At 45.7% G+C, this 12785-nt stretch overlaps 1 protein-coding gene across 5 annotated transcripts in view; it reads left to right on the top strand.

Moving 5' to 3' along the window:
• Window positions 1-12785, top strand: part of LOC122939172 (gastrula zinc finger protein XlCGF26.1-like) — a 1061774-nt gene that overhangs the window by 944628 nt on the left and 104361 nt on the right. For 2 of the 5 annotated variants that reach the window (XM_044295176.1, XM_044295179.1), the window contains 3 exons: window positions 4577-4681; window positions 4765-4888; window positions 4968-5032. The exons of 1 other annotated variant lie outside the window; for it this stretch is intronic. In XM_044295176.1, the coding sequence (XP_044151111.1) occupies window positions 4577-4681; window positions 4765-4888; window positions 4968-5032 (294 nt within the window). Of the gene's footprint in view, window positions 1-3654; window positions 3820-4576; window positions 4682-4764; window positions 4889-4967; window positions 5033-12785 lie in introns of those variants that run through there. 2 more of the 5 variants (XM_044295177.1, XM_044295181.1) reach the window with 2 other exon arrangements.

Raw genomic sequence — 12785 nt, 5'->3', positions numbered from 1 at the left:
TCACGGACACGGATGCCAATCTTGTGTGCATCCGTGTTCTTTCACGGACCCATTGACTTGAATGGGTCCGTGGACCGTTGTCCGTCAAAAAAATAGGACAGGTCATATTTTTTTGACGGACAGGATACACGGATCACCTGAAGGGGTTAATTGTACTGTCATATCCCCCTGTAAGAGATCAGGGCTGCCAGGCAGCAGGGGGCAGACCCCCCCCCTCCCCAGTTTGAATATCGTTGGTGGCACAGTGTGCACCCCCCATCGGGCCCCCCGTCCTCCCTCTAGTGTAATAAATCATTGGTGGCACAGTGTGCGCCCCCCATCGGGCCCCCCGTCCTCCCTCTAGTGTAATAAATCATTGGTGGCACAGTGTGCGCCCCCCATCGGGCCCCCCTTCCTCCCTCTAGTGTAATAAATCGTTGGTGGCACAGTGTGCACCCCCCATCGGGCCCCCCTTCCTCCCTCTATTGTTATAAATCGTTGGTGGCACAGTGTGCACCCCCCCATCGGCCCCCCTCCCTCTATAGCAGTAACAACATTGGTGGCCAGTGTGCGGCCTCCCATCTCCCCCCCCCCCCGATCATTGGTGGCAGCGGAGTTCCGATCGGAGTCCCAGTTTAATCGCTGGGGCTCCGATCGGTAACCATGGCAACCAGGACGCTACTGCAGTCCTGGTTGCCATGGTTACTTAGCAATAGTACAATAGTAGAAGATTCATAGTTACCTGCTTGCTGCTGCGATGTCTGTGTCCGGCCGGGAGCTCCACCTACTGGTAAGTGACAGGTCTGTGCGGCGCATTGCTAAAGAACTGTCACTTACCAGTAGGAGGAGCTCCCGGCCGGTCACAGACATCACAGCAGCAAGCAGGTAAGTATGAATCTTACCTGCATTTCAAAAATGCTTTTTTATGTTAAACGTAAAAATAAAATAAAAAAGTAGACATATTAGGTATCGTCGCGTCCGTAAGAACCTGCTCTATAAAAGTACCACATGACCTAAACCCTGAGGTGAACACTTTAAAAAAAAAAAAAAGGTGTCAAAAAAGCCATTTTTTGTCACCTTACATCACAAAAAGTGTAATAGCAAGCGATCAAAAAGTCCTATGTTCCCCAAAATAGTGCCAATCAAACCGTCATCTCATCCTGCAAAAATGATACCCTACCTAAGACAATCGCCCAAAAACTGAAAAAACTATGACTCTCAGACTATGGAGACACTAAAACATGATGATATTGTGTAAAACCTAAATAAATAAAAATTAAAAGGTATACATATTAGGTATTGCCACGTCCGTAAGAACCTGCTCTACAAAAATACCATATGATATAACCCCTCAGGTGAACACTGTAAAAAAATTTTTATCAAAAACTATGCTAAAAAAACATTTGTTTTGTCACCTTACGGCACAAAAAGTGATCAAAAAGGCGTATGCCCCCCACAGTGGTGCCAATCTAACCGTCATCTCATCCCGCAAAATTGATACTTAACCTGAGACAATCGCCTAAAAACTGAAAATACTAAGGCTCTCAGACTATGGAGACACTAAAATATATCTATAAAAATAGCACATGATATAACCTGTCAGATGAACGTTGTAAATAATAAAAAATAGAAACTGTGCCAAAACAGCTTTTTTCTGTGCAAATTTTCCATTTTAATCCTTTTTTCCCTGTAACAAAGCAAGGGTTAACAGCCAAACAAAACTCAATATTTATTGTCCTGATTCTGCAGTTTACAGAAAACTGCTGTACGGGCACACGGCAGGGCGCAGAAGGAAAGGAACGCCATTTGGTTTTTTGGAAGGCAGTTTTTGCTGGACTGGTTTTTTGATAGCATGTCCCATTTGAAGCCCCCCTGATGCACCCCTAGAGTAGAACCTCCAAAAAATGACCCCATTTAAGAAACTACACCCGTCAAGGTATTCAAAACTGATTTTACAAACTTTGTTAACCCTTTAAGTGTTCCACAAGAGTTAATGGCAAATGGAGATGAAATTTCTGAAATTCTATTTTTTGTTACTTTGTCTCACAAAAAGTGTAATATAGAGCTACCAAAAATCATATGTACCAGTTACTTTTTTTTTTGAAGTTTCTACTCTAGGGGTCCATCAGGGGGGCTTCAATGGTACATGGTATCAAAAAAACAATCCATCAAAATCTGCCTTCCAAAAACCGTATGGCATTCCTTTCCTTCTGCGCCCTGCCGTGTGCCCGTACAGCGGTTTACCACCACATATGAGGTGTTTCTATAAACTACAGAATCAGGGCAATAAATATTACGTTTGGTTTGGCTGTTAACCCTTGCTTTGTTACTGGAAAAAAATGATTAAAATGGGAAATTTGCCCAAAAAATAAAAATACTGAAATTTTATCTCCATCTGCCATTAACTGTTGTGGAACACCTAAAGGGTTAACAACGTTTGTAAAATCCGTTTTAAATACCTTGAGGGGTGCACATTTGCAGTCTGCCAGGGGTGTCTTTGCTTCTTTCTCTAGTGATTTTGCCCATAGCTGCTGTAATAAATACTGTAAAATGTCCTGCTTTACATAGACCTGCAGCTCACGGATCAGCGTGCATTCAGCTCGGCCGCTAGACTCCGCCCCCCTGCAGTGTGTTATGTCGGAGGCAGCTGATGCCTCAGTAGTGCAGTGTATTATGTCGGAGGCAGCTGATGCTTCAGTAGTGCAGTGTGTTATGTCTGAGGCCGCTGATGCTTCAGTAGTGCAGTGTATTATGTCGGAGGCAGCTGATGCTTCAGTAGTGCAGTGTGTTATGTCTGAGGCCGCTGATGCTTCAGTAGTGCAGTGTATGATGTCTGTGGCCGCTGATTCTTCGGTAGTGCAGTGTATGATGTCTGTGGCAGCTGATGCTTCAGTAGTGTAGTGTGTTATGTCTGAGGCAGCTGATGCTTCAGTAGTGCAGTGTGTTATTTCTGTCAGCCGATGCTTCAGTAGTGCAGTGTGTTATTTCTGTCAGCCGATGCTTCAGTAGTGCAGTGTGTTATTTCTGTCAGCCGATGCTTCAGTAGTGCAGTGTATTTTGTCTGTCAGGCAACCAATCTTAACCGTCTACGGTGCTCACAGTGGATTCGCCTCCAGAAGTCTCTAGTGGACGAGACCTGTATGGCAACTGTGGCATAGTACGACGGGATTGGCGGGTGGTTATCACAGTAGTGCAGTGTATTCTGTCAGTCACAGGCCGCACTGACATACTGCGCATGCGCTGCTCTCCTGACGGGATTTCCTGCCTGCAGAATACGACGTCGGGGACACTGAAGTCTCTGCCGGAGAGGGACCTGGGAGGTTCCCACCACTTTCTTCAGCAGTGGTCGTCATCTCCCATAGACGTCCATGTTATGAGGATGTATACCAGCAGTGATACCAGTATAAGTGTCACATGACCACTGTGGCCATGATGGTTTATATTACTGGTATCACCACTGCGGCCAGTGTCAGGGTGCACCATACTTTATACTGCTGTCACCTCAAACATGGAGGGACTGCCCTGACGAGATCTTCTAGTCATCAGTCCAGACAATAGAGAGAAGACCTCATCTCCTCTGATTTCTCCCAAATGTCCCTCATCATCTCCGGTCATTATAAGCATTTCTATGGGATTTCATGCGGATTCTACATTGACTCCTCTTCTTCCATTCAGGTTCCTGTGATCTAGGATTGTCCGATGACATCATCAGTACCAGATAATGGACGGAGACGGGGACAAGATGGCGGAGAGGATATTAGATCTTACCCTGGAGATACTCCTCCTGCTTACTGGAGAGGTGAGAGGTTCTGATGATGTCACATTACACCATTATCTATGGTAATTACAGGGGATGTGACCGGAGAGGTGAGAGGTTCTGATGATGTCACATTACACCATTATCTATGGTAATTACAGGGGATGTGACTGGAGAGGTGAGAGGTTCTGATGATGTCACATTACACCGTTATCTATGGTAATTACAGGGGATGTGACTGGAGAGGTGAGAGGTTCTGATGATGTCACATTACACCGTTATCTATGGTAATTACAGGGGATGTGACTGGAGAGGTGAGAGGTTCTGATGATGTCACATTACACCATTATCTATGGTAATTACAGGGGATGTGACTGGAGAGGTGAGAGGTTCTGATGATGTCACATTACACCATTATCTATGGTAATTACAGGGGATGTGACTGGAGAGGTGAGAGGTTCTGATGATGTCACATTACACCATTATCTATGGTAATTACAGGGGATGTGACCGGAGAGGTGAGAGGTTCTGATGATGTCACATTACACTATTATCTATGGTAATTACAGGGGATGTGACTGGAGAGGTGAGAGGTTCTGATGATGTCACATTACACCGTTATCTATGGTAATTACAGGGGATGTGACTGGAGAGGTTCTGATGATGTCACATTACACCCTTATCTATGGTAATTACAGGGGATGTGACTGGAGAGGTGAGAGGTTCTGATGATGTCACATTACACCATTATCTATGGTAATTACAGGTGGACATGGCTGTAGAAGTGATGGACTCTGGAATGTACATGGTGACATTTATTATTATGTCTTCAATGACCAGGATTACTCCACGGTGAAGAAGACGTCTAGTAATCTGATACATGAGAAGAACAATGAGAAGATCCTAGAAGTCGTCCACAAGATGATGGAGCTGCTGACTGGAGAGGTGACACCGCCGGGAATGCTGGGACATTATACAGTCACAGCACTGGAGGGGTCTGGGTGATGACGGTGTCATTGTGTTGTCAGGTTCCTATAAGGTGTCAGGATGTCGCTGTCTATTTCTCCATGGAGGAGTGGGAGTATTTAGAAGGAGACAAGGGTCTGTACAAGGAGGTCAAGATGGAGGAGGACCAGCCCCTCACATCTCCAGGTAACGGACAGGACTAAATACAAATGTCCTGGAATTCTCTGTCTGTAAAGTCTGAGTCCAGTCTCTGTGTCTCCTGCAGAGAGATCCAGTCAGAGGACAACACCAGAGAGATGTCCGCGTCCTCTCCTTCCACAGGATGGTCAGGTAATGGAGATGTCTCCTCCTCTGTAGGAGGACGCCTTGTTTTCTCCAGTACTTTTCTAGGTTTATACTGGTTTATGAAAAGGTGAATGTGATAGACGGCTTTACTGCTCAAGCAAATGATAGAGGTGCAGGAACTGCCCAGTCAGGATAGTGGAATAAGAAGTGAGGAGATAAGCAGGCACACTCATATATGGGTAGAATCAGATCTAATTTATTTATAGGAATAATATAGATAGTGCTAATTAAGAGAGGAATAAGGCTAGGTCTACACGACGATATTTGTCGCGCGACATTTTTATAATGGCAGTCTATGGTGTCGCACTGCAACATGCAACATGCAGCGACTGCAACGCAACAGTCGCAGAAAATCCATTTGAGATAGATTTATCTGCGATTGTTGCGTCGCAGTATGTCGCATGCTGCAGTGCGACACCATAGGCTGCCATTATAAAAATTGTCGCGCGACATTAGTGCAACAAAATGTCGTCGTGTAGACCTAGCCTTAAACCAATAGTCCAAAGTGTAATTCAATAAAATATTCCTTGGATTAAAAATAAAACATAAATATATACTGTATATATAATGGCCACTTATGGTAATAAATGGATAAATGTAGTCAATAAATGGAGTTCCACCGCATTATGAGGATTTGTGGTGCTGATCACAGATCTTGTATTATATCAGGAACGATCTTGCTTGATCTGAGGCTTCAGGCTGTATATAAAGTCAAGTAGCTGTAATGCTGCGCGGTGCTGTGGGAACAGAAGTTGCTCTGTGCCTGTGCGTTCCGCGCTGTCCCCGGCTTCAGAGATCACTTGCCCACCAACCAGTGCTGCTAGGACGAGTCCTCCAATGTCGATCAGCCTTTCCTGGCAAAAATCGTGAAGCCCAACGCGATCTGGTGATGAAGGCTTCAGCGTTCCTCGTGGCGCCCAGGGCGTGGTTCGCGCGTCTGTAGTGTGACGCGGGTGGTCACGTGATCGCGGTCCGCTCCTTAGGTGTAGTTGAGATGGTGCACCGTAGTTAGTGTTAGACCATTCTCTATAGGCTTTTGCTTAGACGCGTTTCGGGAGACTCTCCCTTTATCAGTAAGTAGAGGATTGTGATCGCCCATGTATGATTTATGGGGTGACGCCATTGTCTCATTCGTGATCTCTTTAGCATTTTCAATGAGGTTGATCGTTAAAGTGAGGCGGGACACAATGATCCACTCATTAAAACCGTATGTGGCATGGAACAAATAAAAAATGATTCTAATTGTTAAATCCATATGTGGCAAAAAATGGGAAGGAGAAGAAAATCGGATGTAGCGTGGGAGAACAGAAATAGTAGGGTAAAAGCTTGTTGCATAGTTGATGGTATAATTAGCTTTTTCCAATGAAGTCAATATATATATCACACAAAGAAAAACAGCAGCACTTATTGGTAAAATCCGGTGCAGAAACCTCAGCCCATGGGCACGTCGGTCATCAATGGTTGTAGTTTTCCCAAAAAGAGGCCGCACTCCAATGTAAAGGTGAAATGACGCGCTTTATTCCACTGCTCATTGCAGTCTTTATCAAGCAGCTGAAACGTTGCAGAGGGGAATAAAGCGCGTCATTTCACCTTTACATTGGAGTGCGGCCTCTTTTGGGGAAAACTACTATATATACACACACCTAAAGAATTATTAGGAACACCTGTTCTATTTCTCATTAATGCGATTATCTAGTCAACCAATCACATGGCAGTTGCTTCAATGCATGTAGGGTTGTGGTCCTGGTCAAGACAATCTCCTGAACTCCAAACTGAATGTCAGAATGGGAAAGAAAGGTGATTTAAGCAATTTTGAGCGCAGCAGTCCTGTGGGCGAAAATGCCTTGTTGATGCTAGAGGTCAGAGGAGAATAAGCCGACTGATTCAAGCTGATAGAAGAGCAACGTTGACTGAAATAACCACTCGTTACAACCGAGGTATGCAGCAAAGCATTTGTGAAGCCACAACACGCACAACCTTGAGGCGGATCGGCTACAACAGCAGAAGACCCCACCGGGTACCACTCATCTCCACTACAAATAGGAAAAAAAGAGGCTACAATTTGCACGAGCTCACCAAAATTGGACTGCTGAAGACTGGAAAAATGTTGCCTTGTCTGATGAGTCTCGATTTCTGTTGAGACATTCAAATGGTAGAGTCCGAATTTGGCGTAAACAGAATGAGAACATGTATCCATCATGCCTTGTTACCACTGTGCAGGCTGGTGGTGGTGGTGTAATGGTGTGGGGGATGTTTTCTGGGCACACTTTAGGCCCCTTAGTGCCAATTGGCCATCGTTTAAATGCCACGGGCTACCTGAGCATTGTTTCTGACCTTGTCCATCCCTTCATAACCACCATGTACCCATCCTCTGATGGCTACTTCCAGCAGGATAATGCACCATGTCACAAAGCTCGAATCATTTTAAATTGGTTTCTTGAACATGACAATGAGTTCACTGTACTAAAATGGCCCCACAGTCACCAGATCTCAACCCAGTAGTGCATCTTTAGGATGTGGTGGAACGGGAGCTTCGTGCATCCCTCAAATCTCCATCAACTGCAAGATGCTATCCTATCAATATGGGCCAACATTTCTAAATAATGCTATCAGCACCTTGTTGAATCAATGCCACGTAGAATTAAGGCAGTTCTGAAGGCAAAAGGGGGTCCAACACCTTATTAGTATGGTGTTCCTAATAATTCTTTAGGTGAGTGTGTATATATATATATAATTTTTATTTTTACTCTTAAGGAATATTTTATTGAATTACACTTTGGACTATTGATTTTATTCATCTCTTAATTAGCACGATCTATATTTATTCCTATAAATCAATTAGATCAGATTCTACCCAAATATGAGTGTGCCTGCTTATCTTACTTCTTATACTGGTTTATACTGGTGTAATGAGCTGGAGATGGTGGGATTACAGCCGACCACAGACGCTCCATGTTCTCTGCTTCTTCCTTCAAGTTTCTGGCTATGGAGACCACTGGTGGGAATAAGGAGCCAATAGGTTTATGTCCCCGAGAGGAACGAGTCCGGACGCATCTGGTAGAAGCCGATCTTCTCCACGGAAACCACCTGCAGCATGTCCGGCCGTGCTGAGGATGCATGTCTACAAGGTTATTGGCTGTGAGCCGCCATCTAATATCTAGGTCCAGCCTCTGGGAGACCTGCAGCCATTAGGCTCAGACGACGACTGTTGTGGGGTCATTTGTGGTTGTCATGATAATAAAGGGGTTATTACATAACAAGTGTCACAGTGCAGTGAATGGGGCATTTCTGATGAAGGTTTATTACTATGTACATGCAGTAATAATATTGGTTGTATTTTTATGTACAGTACATTTTCCTTCTGGTAGCGCCCCCTGCTGTTTCTTCTGTGACTAGGTTTCTGGTCCACCTTCTCCTGCATTCAGGGATGGACACATGCTCAGTATCTTCTCTGCTCCCTCCTCCTGTCAGTGCCGGTGCAGTCATCTCGTGGAGAAGCAGTGCAGACTCCTTTCATTCATCCCCACTTATATATTCATGGAGGTATATAGCTGTATCTCTACACGGGGGGAGAGGGGCTTAGGAAGAGCTGGCTGCAGCGCACTCCTGGGAGATGCAGGTGCTTGTTGGTCACATGGGATGAGCTGCTGCCCACCCACAGAGAATGAAGAGACCAGAGCTGCAGAGGAGCGAGTAAAGAAGCTAAAAAGGATGAATATTATACTGGAGAGCAGCGTTTTTTGAATTTCTGCACTTCAAGTGTTGGTATGCACTACTCCAGATAACTTCTACCAGGACGTTCTCCATGACAGCACCATAGGTAGGTGGTCCTTCTGGTCTTCTGTTGGGACTAGAACACAGAGAAGTCAATAGGCCGCTCCAGCCTCCAGTGCTCTTCCTCTCTCTACAGAGGACAGGTGCAGAGAGGATTCCTGAGTGGAATTTTCCTGTTCTTGTAGGATCTTTGCTAGGCTTGTATGGGGGTTTCTTCCCTTTATTTCCATGGTAGGGGTCCCCTAGTCCATCCCAGACTCTTTCTAGACCTTCTCAAATAAGCTGTATGGGATGGTCATGTCCTGCTGAAGGGATCCTTCCCATCAGGTTTGATGTCGGGTATTTGGGCAAATTTTTTATACCTCATCAGCAACAGGGAGTGCTGTGGGGCAGTGCACCTTTTCCAGTAGTGGAACAGTGAGAGAGCCACCATTTTCTGACCATTTGATGTCGGGGATGTTGCTTCCCTATTTGAGCTCTGGCTTTGTCATCAGAAGATCCTGGCAGGCAGTGTGGAGCATCTGAAGGCTTGAGTCCCCAGGTTCAGGACTCACATCCATCCAAGAGACTTTCCTGGAGGATCGAGTCCCTGGATTAAAAGGGGAAGAACTTTATGACAGTATGAGTGGTAAGAGCCCATCTGTATATACACTCATTGACCAAAAATCCTGCACCAAGAAGGAGATGTTGGGATGAAACTTTCCCAGTGTGACTGTAATGATGATAAATGTAAGGGGTCCCAATATTACAGAAATGGAGACATTTATTGGTGAAAATTGTCCAATTCCAATGAGGTTTTAGGACCCTGTTGGGCTGCCTCTAGCCTGGATACAAGATGATATACGGCCTCTAGCCTTGACACAAGATGAGATGCGGCCTCTAGCCTTGACACAAGATGAGATGCGGCCTCTAGCCTTGACACAAGATGAGATGCGGCCTCTAGCCTTGACACAAGATGAGGATACGGCCTCTAGCCTGGACACAAGATGAGGATACGGCCTCTAGCCTGGACACAAGATGAGGATACGGCCTCTAGCCTGGACACAAGATGAGGATACGGCCTCTAGCCTGGACACAAGATGAGGATACGGCCTCTAGCCTGGACACAAGATGAGGATACGGCCTCTAGCCTGGACACAAGATGAGGATACGGCCTCTAGCCTGGACACATACATGTTCAGCATGGTATCCTAAGGTACATTTGCCAACGGATGTTACAGAATTACCTGTAGATCCCTCACACTCATAGGTTGCCTAAGCTCTCATTTCAGCTGTTCCCATAAATGCTTTATAGGCAATAAAATAGGAGGACACTGTAACGGCACCCCGGGCATAAAAGGGGGTAAAAGCTGTTTAAGAGAGATTCCCTTTCCAGATGCAAAGGCAGTGTAATGACCGGCGTCACGCACAGGGAGGGAAAAGGGAAAGCCCTGCCCAAGGGAGAGGGAAAGGTGGTGACCCCTGACTCACCTTGAGGCTGGCACCTGACTGCCCTGACGTCCCTAGACGGGTTCCTCACCCGTACGCCGATCACGTGCCTAAACCCTGGCTTTCCCTAAAATGAGCCCTAGATAGTGAACACTATGGGATTGCTAGTCCGCACCACTGCACTAAGAGGGAAACACCAGGGAGAGGACAGACAATACAGACAAACTTATAAACCCAGGTGGGCGACCATAGCAGACCACAAAGGTCCAACAGGGATCCGGAGGGAAACAGTCTGGACCAACAACCAGAGGACGCAGCAACACAGCTCCAGTGGGTCAGTATAGAAGTCCAGGCAGGAAGCTCTATATCTGGCAACCAGAGAAGTGTGAGAGGGGAATATAAGGAGGTTGGGAGTGCTGGACAAGGAACAGCTGAGGAGAAGGAGCTACGGATCCCTGAGTGAGCCAAAAGGGTTGCAAAGCAAACCCAGAAAGCTACCATAAGGAAACAGCCCTATCTTACATAGAGCGTGCAGCCAACCGCTGCGACTTCCTGACCCCGTGTATAACGGAGTCAGGCGTGGTTCTTGACACCCTCGTGACAGGCAGCTACTAAAGACACCAATCTCCCGAACAGGTAACCATGTGAATGCTGCATACAGCCGAATAGGAAAAACCATATGAAAGGTTTACACTCCTAGCAGTCGGACTGGAACAGCATACAATAAATCCCCCAAAGAACGAGACCAAGCTCTGTGTTGAGGGTAAATCAGAATCTCTCTTTATTGAGGGCTACTCGCCCGTATTTATGCAGGTCCCCATCTGGTGGACACTCCCCTAGGGGACTAGAAGGAAGACTGTGACACAGGACAGATATGCAGCAATTCAGGATACACAGACACAACACATCCCCACAATGCATCCTGGTTTCCTCCTCTCTGCCCTGGAGACAACCGAGGAGTAATTCAATTATCTCTCAGGACAAAGGGACATCGCCACTATACACGTGGGGACAACAGGACAGAAATCACTATTCAAATATACAATGTCACAACCATTACAGTAAACACAGACATTTAACATATCCCCAGATTGATCAGGTCTGAGTGCATTTTATTAGGTGAATGGCACTCAGACTACACGAATACAGTAGAATCGCCATGGAGCCAAATTCTTTCACATAGTCTTTTGTTATCCAAATGGGCTCCATGGCATAGCTATCTGGGGTATCACTGTTCAAATAGGGCAAGTACCAAATGACCCGGCTTTTATGTCTTTGCAGGGGAAAATCAAGCGTTTCAACATGGGGCCATAGTCTAAAGGGAGCAGGCGGGACACAAGGCTTCTCCAATGCAATGTGGCGAGATTCCTGGGGAGGTCTCGCTGTGCGCAGGAGAGCATTATCCAGCTGAAAAGTGCTGAGAAGAATACATGTGACGGCAGGATGTCCTGCACGTATCACTTAGCTGTTAGTGCCCCTCGTACCACTACTAGGGGCCACCTGTGTCTAGGTTATGGACAACAGAATTATGGGAGCTGCTTATTCTTGTCGGTAGATCACACGATCCTCTCTTTACTGGTAGTCTGTCTGTCCGGAGCTATTTAACTCTACCTGCACTAGCATAACCACTGCGCACAACATTTCCTAAAAGTCAGAACAGCCTAGATCAGTGGTGGCGAGCCAACTCCAATTCTCTAAAGTACCTATAAATTGTGGATTTTGGAGAATTGTTGGATCGTGAACATCAAGAAATCAGATTTCTCTCCAGACACCAGGAAGATTTTATGACCAACACTGACAACATTTCTGGCAATTCTCAAACTTGAGATGATACAGGGAAATCAGTCTTCTGGAGAAAGAGCCACTGCTTATTAAAGGAAGCTATGAACATCTTGGGGTTAATGACCTTCTGCATCTCCACAGTTCTTCGGAGCCAGTTTCATATCTTTTCTCTCCAGAAATTGATTCTTACTGCCTAAACCAAACAATTCTTCTTCCCAGAGTGAGAAGACGGGCTTTACTTTCGTGGACTTTCCCAGAAAACCTGTAATGAGGGATTCTTTGGAATGTAAGTCCCTATGGATACCAGCAAATCGGGATGAGGTGCTCAGGAATAGAATATGGGCCTAGCATGCTCATTTCCTCCTTTTCCTTTTATTCTGGCCGTCCTGAAGAATATATGGTTAAAAGCAAACAGTGTCATTCAAATTACTTAATTCTGTCCAAAGCACAGCTGGTTCCTGATCCTGAAGTATTTATTTCTGGAAGACCCAGAACCTCTTTATCTAAGATAAAATATTTTTCTTCTCCAGGGCCCTCTTCTGTATCGAAAGGTCCAGATGCAGAAATCCTGAGAGGGAAATCCTGAAAATTTTGATTAGGGTTGCTCTCGGAGGTGTCCTGCTCTTTCCCTAGTTTTCAGGCCTTATTCTCTCATCCCTTTTCCTCCTATGCTCGGTGTGGTGTCCCCCCAGCCCCCTACACACACACACCGAAGTGTGACAGGATATGATAATGGCATTAGACCCAGTAGCCT

Source organism: Bufo gargarizans, chromosome 5, assembly GCF_014858855.1.
Source record: "Bufo gargarizans isolate SCDJY-AF-19 chromosome 5, ASM1485885v1, whole genome shotgun sequence".
In the NCBI taxonomy this organism is placed as follows: Eukaryota; Metazoa; Chordata; class Amphibia; order Anura; family Bufonidae; genus Bufo; species Bufo gargarizans.
The sequence above is the reverse complement of the archived record's forward strand: the minus strand, read 5'-3'. Positions and strand labels throughout refer to the sequence as shown.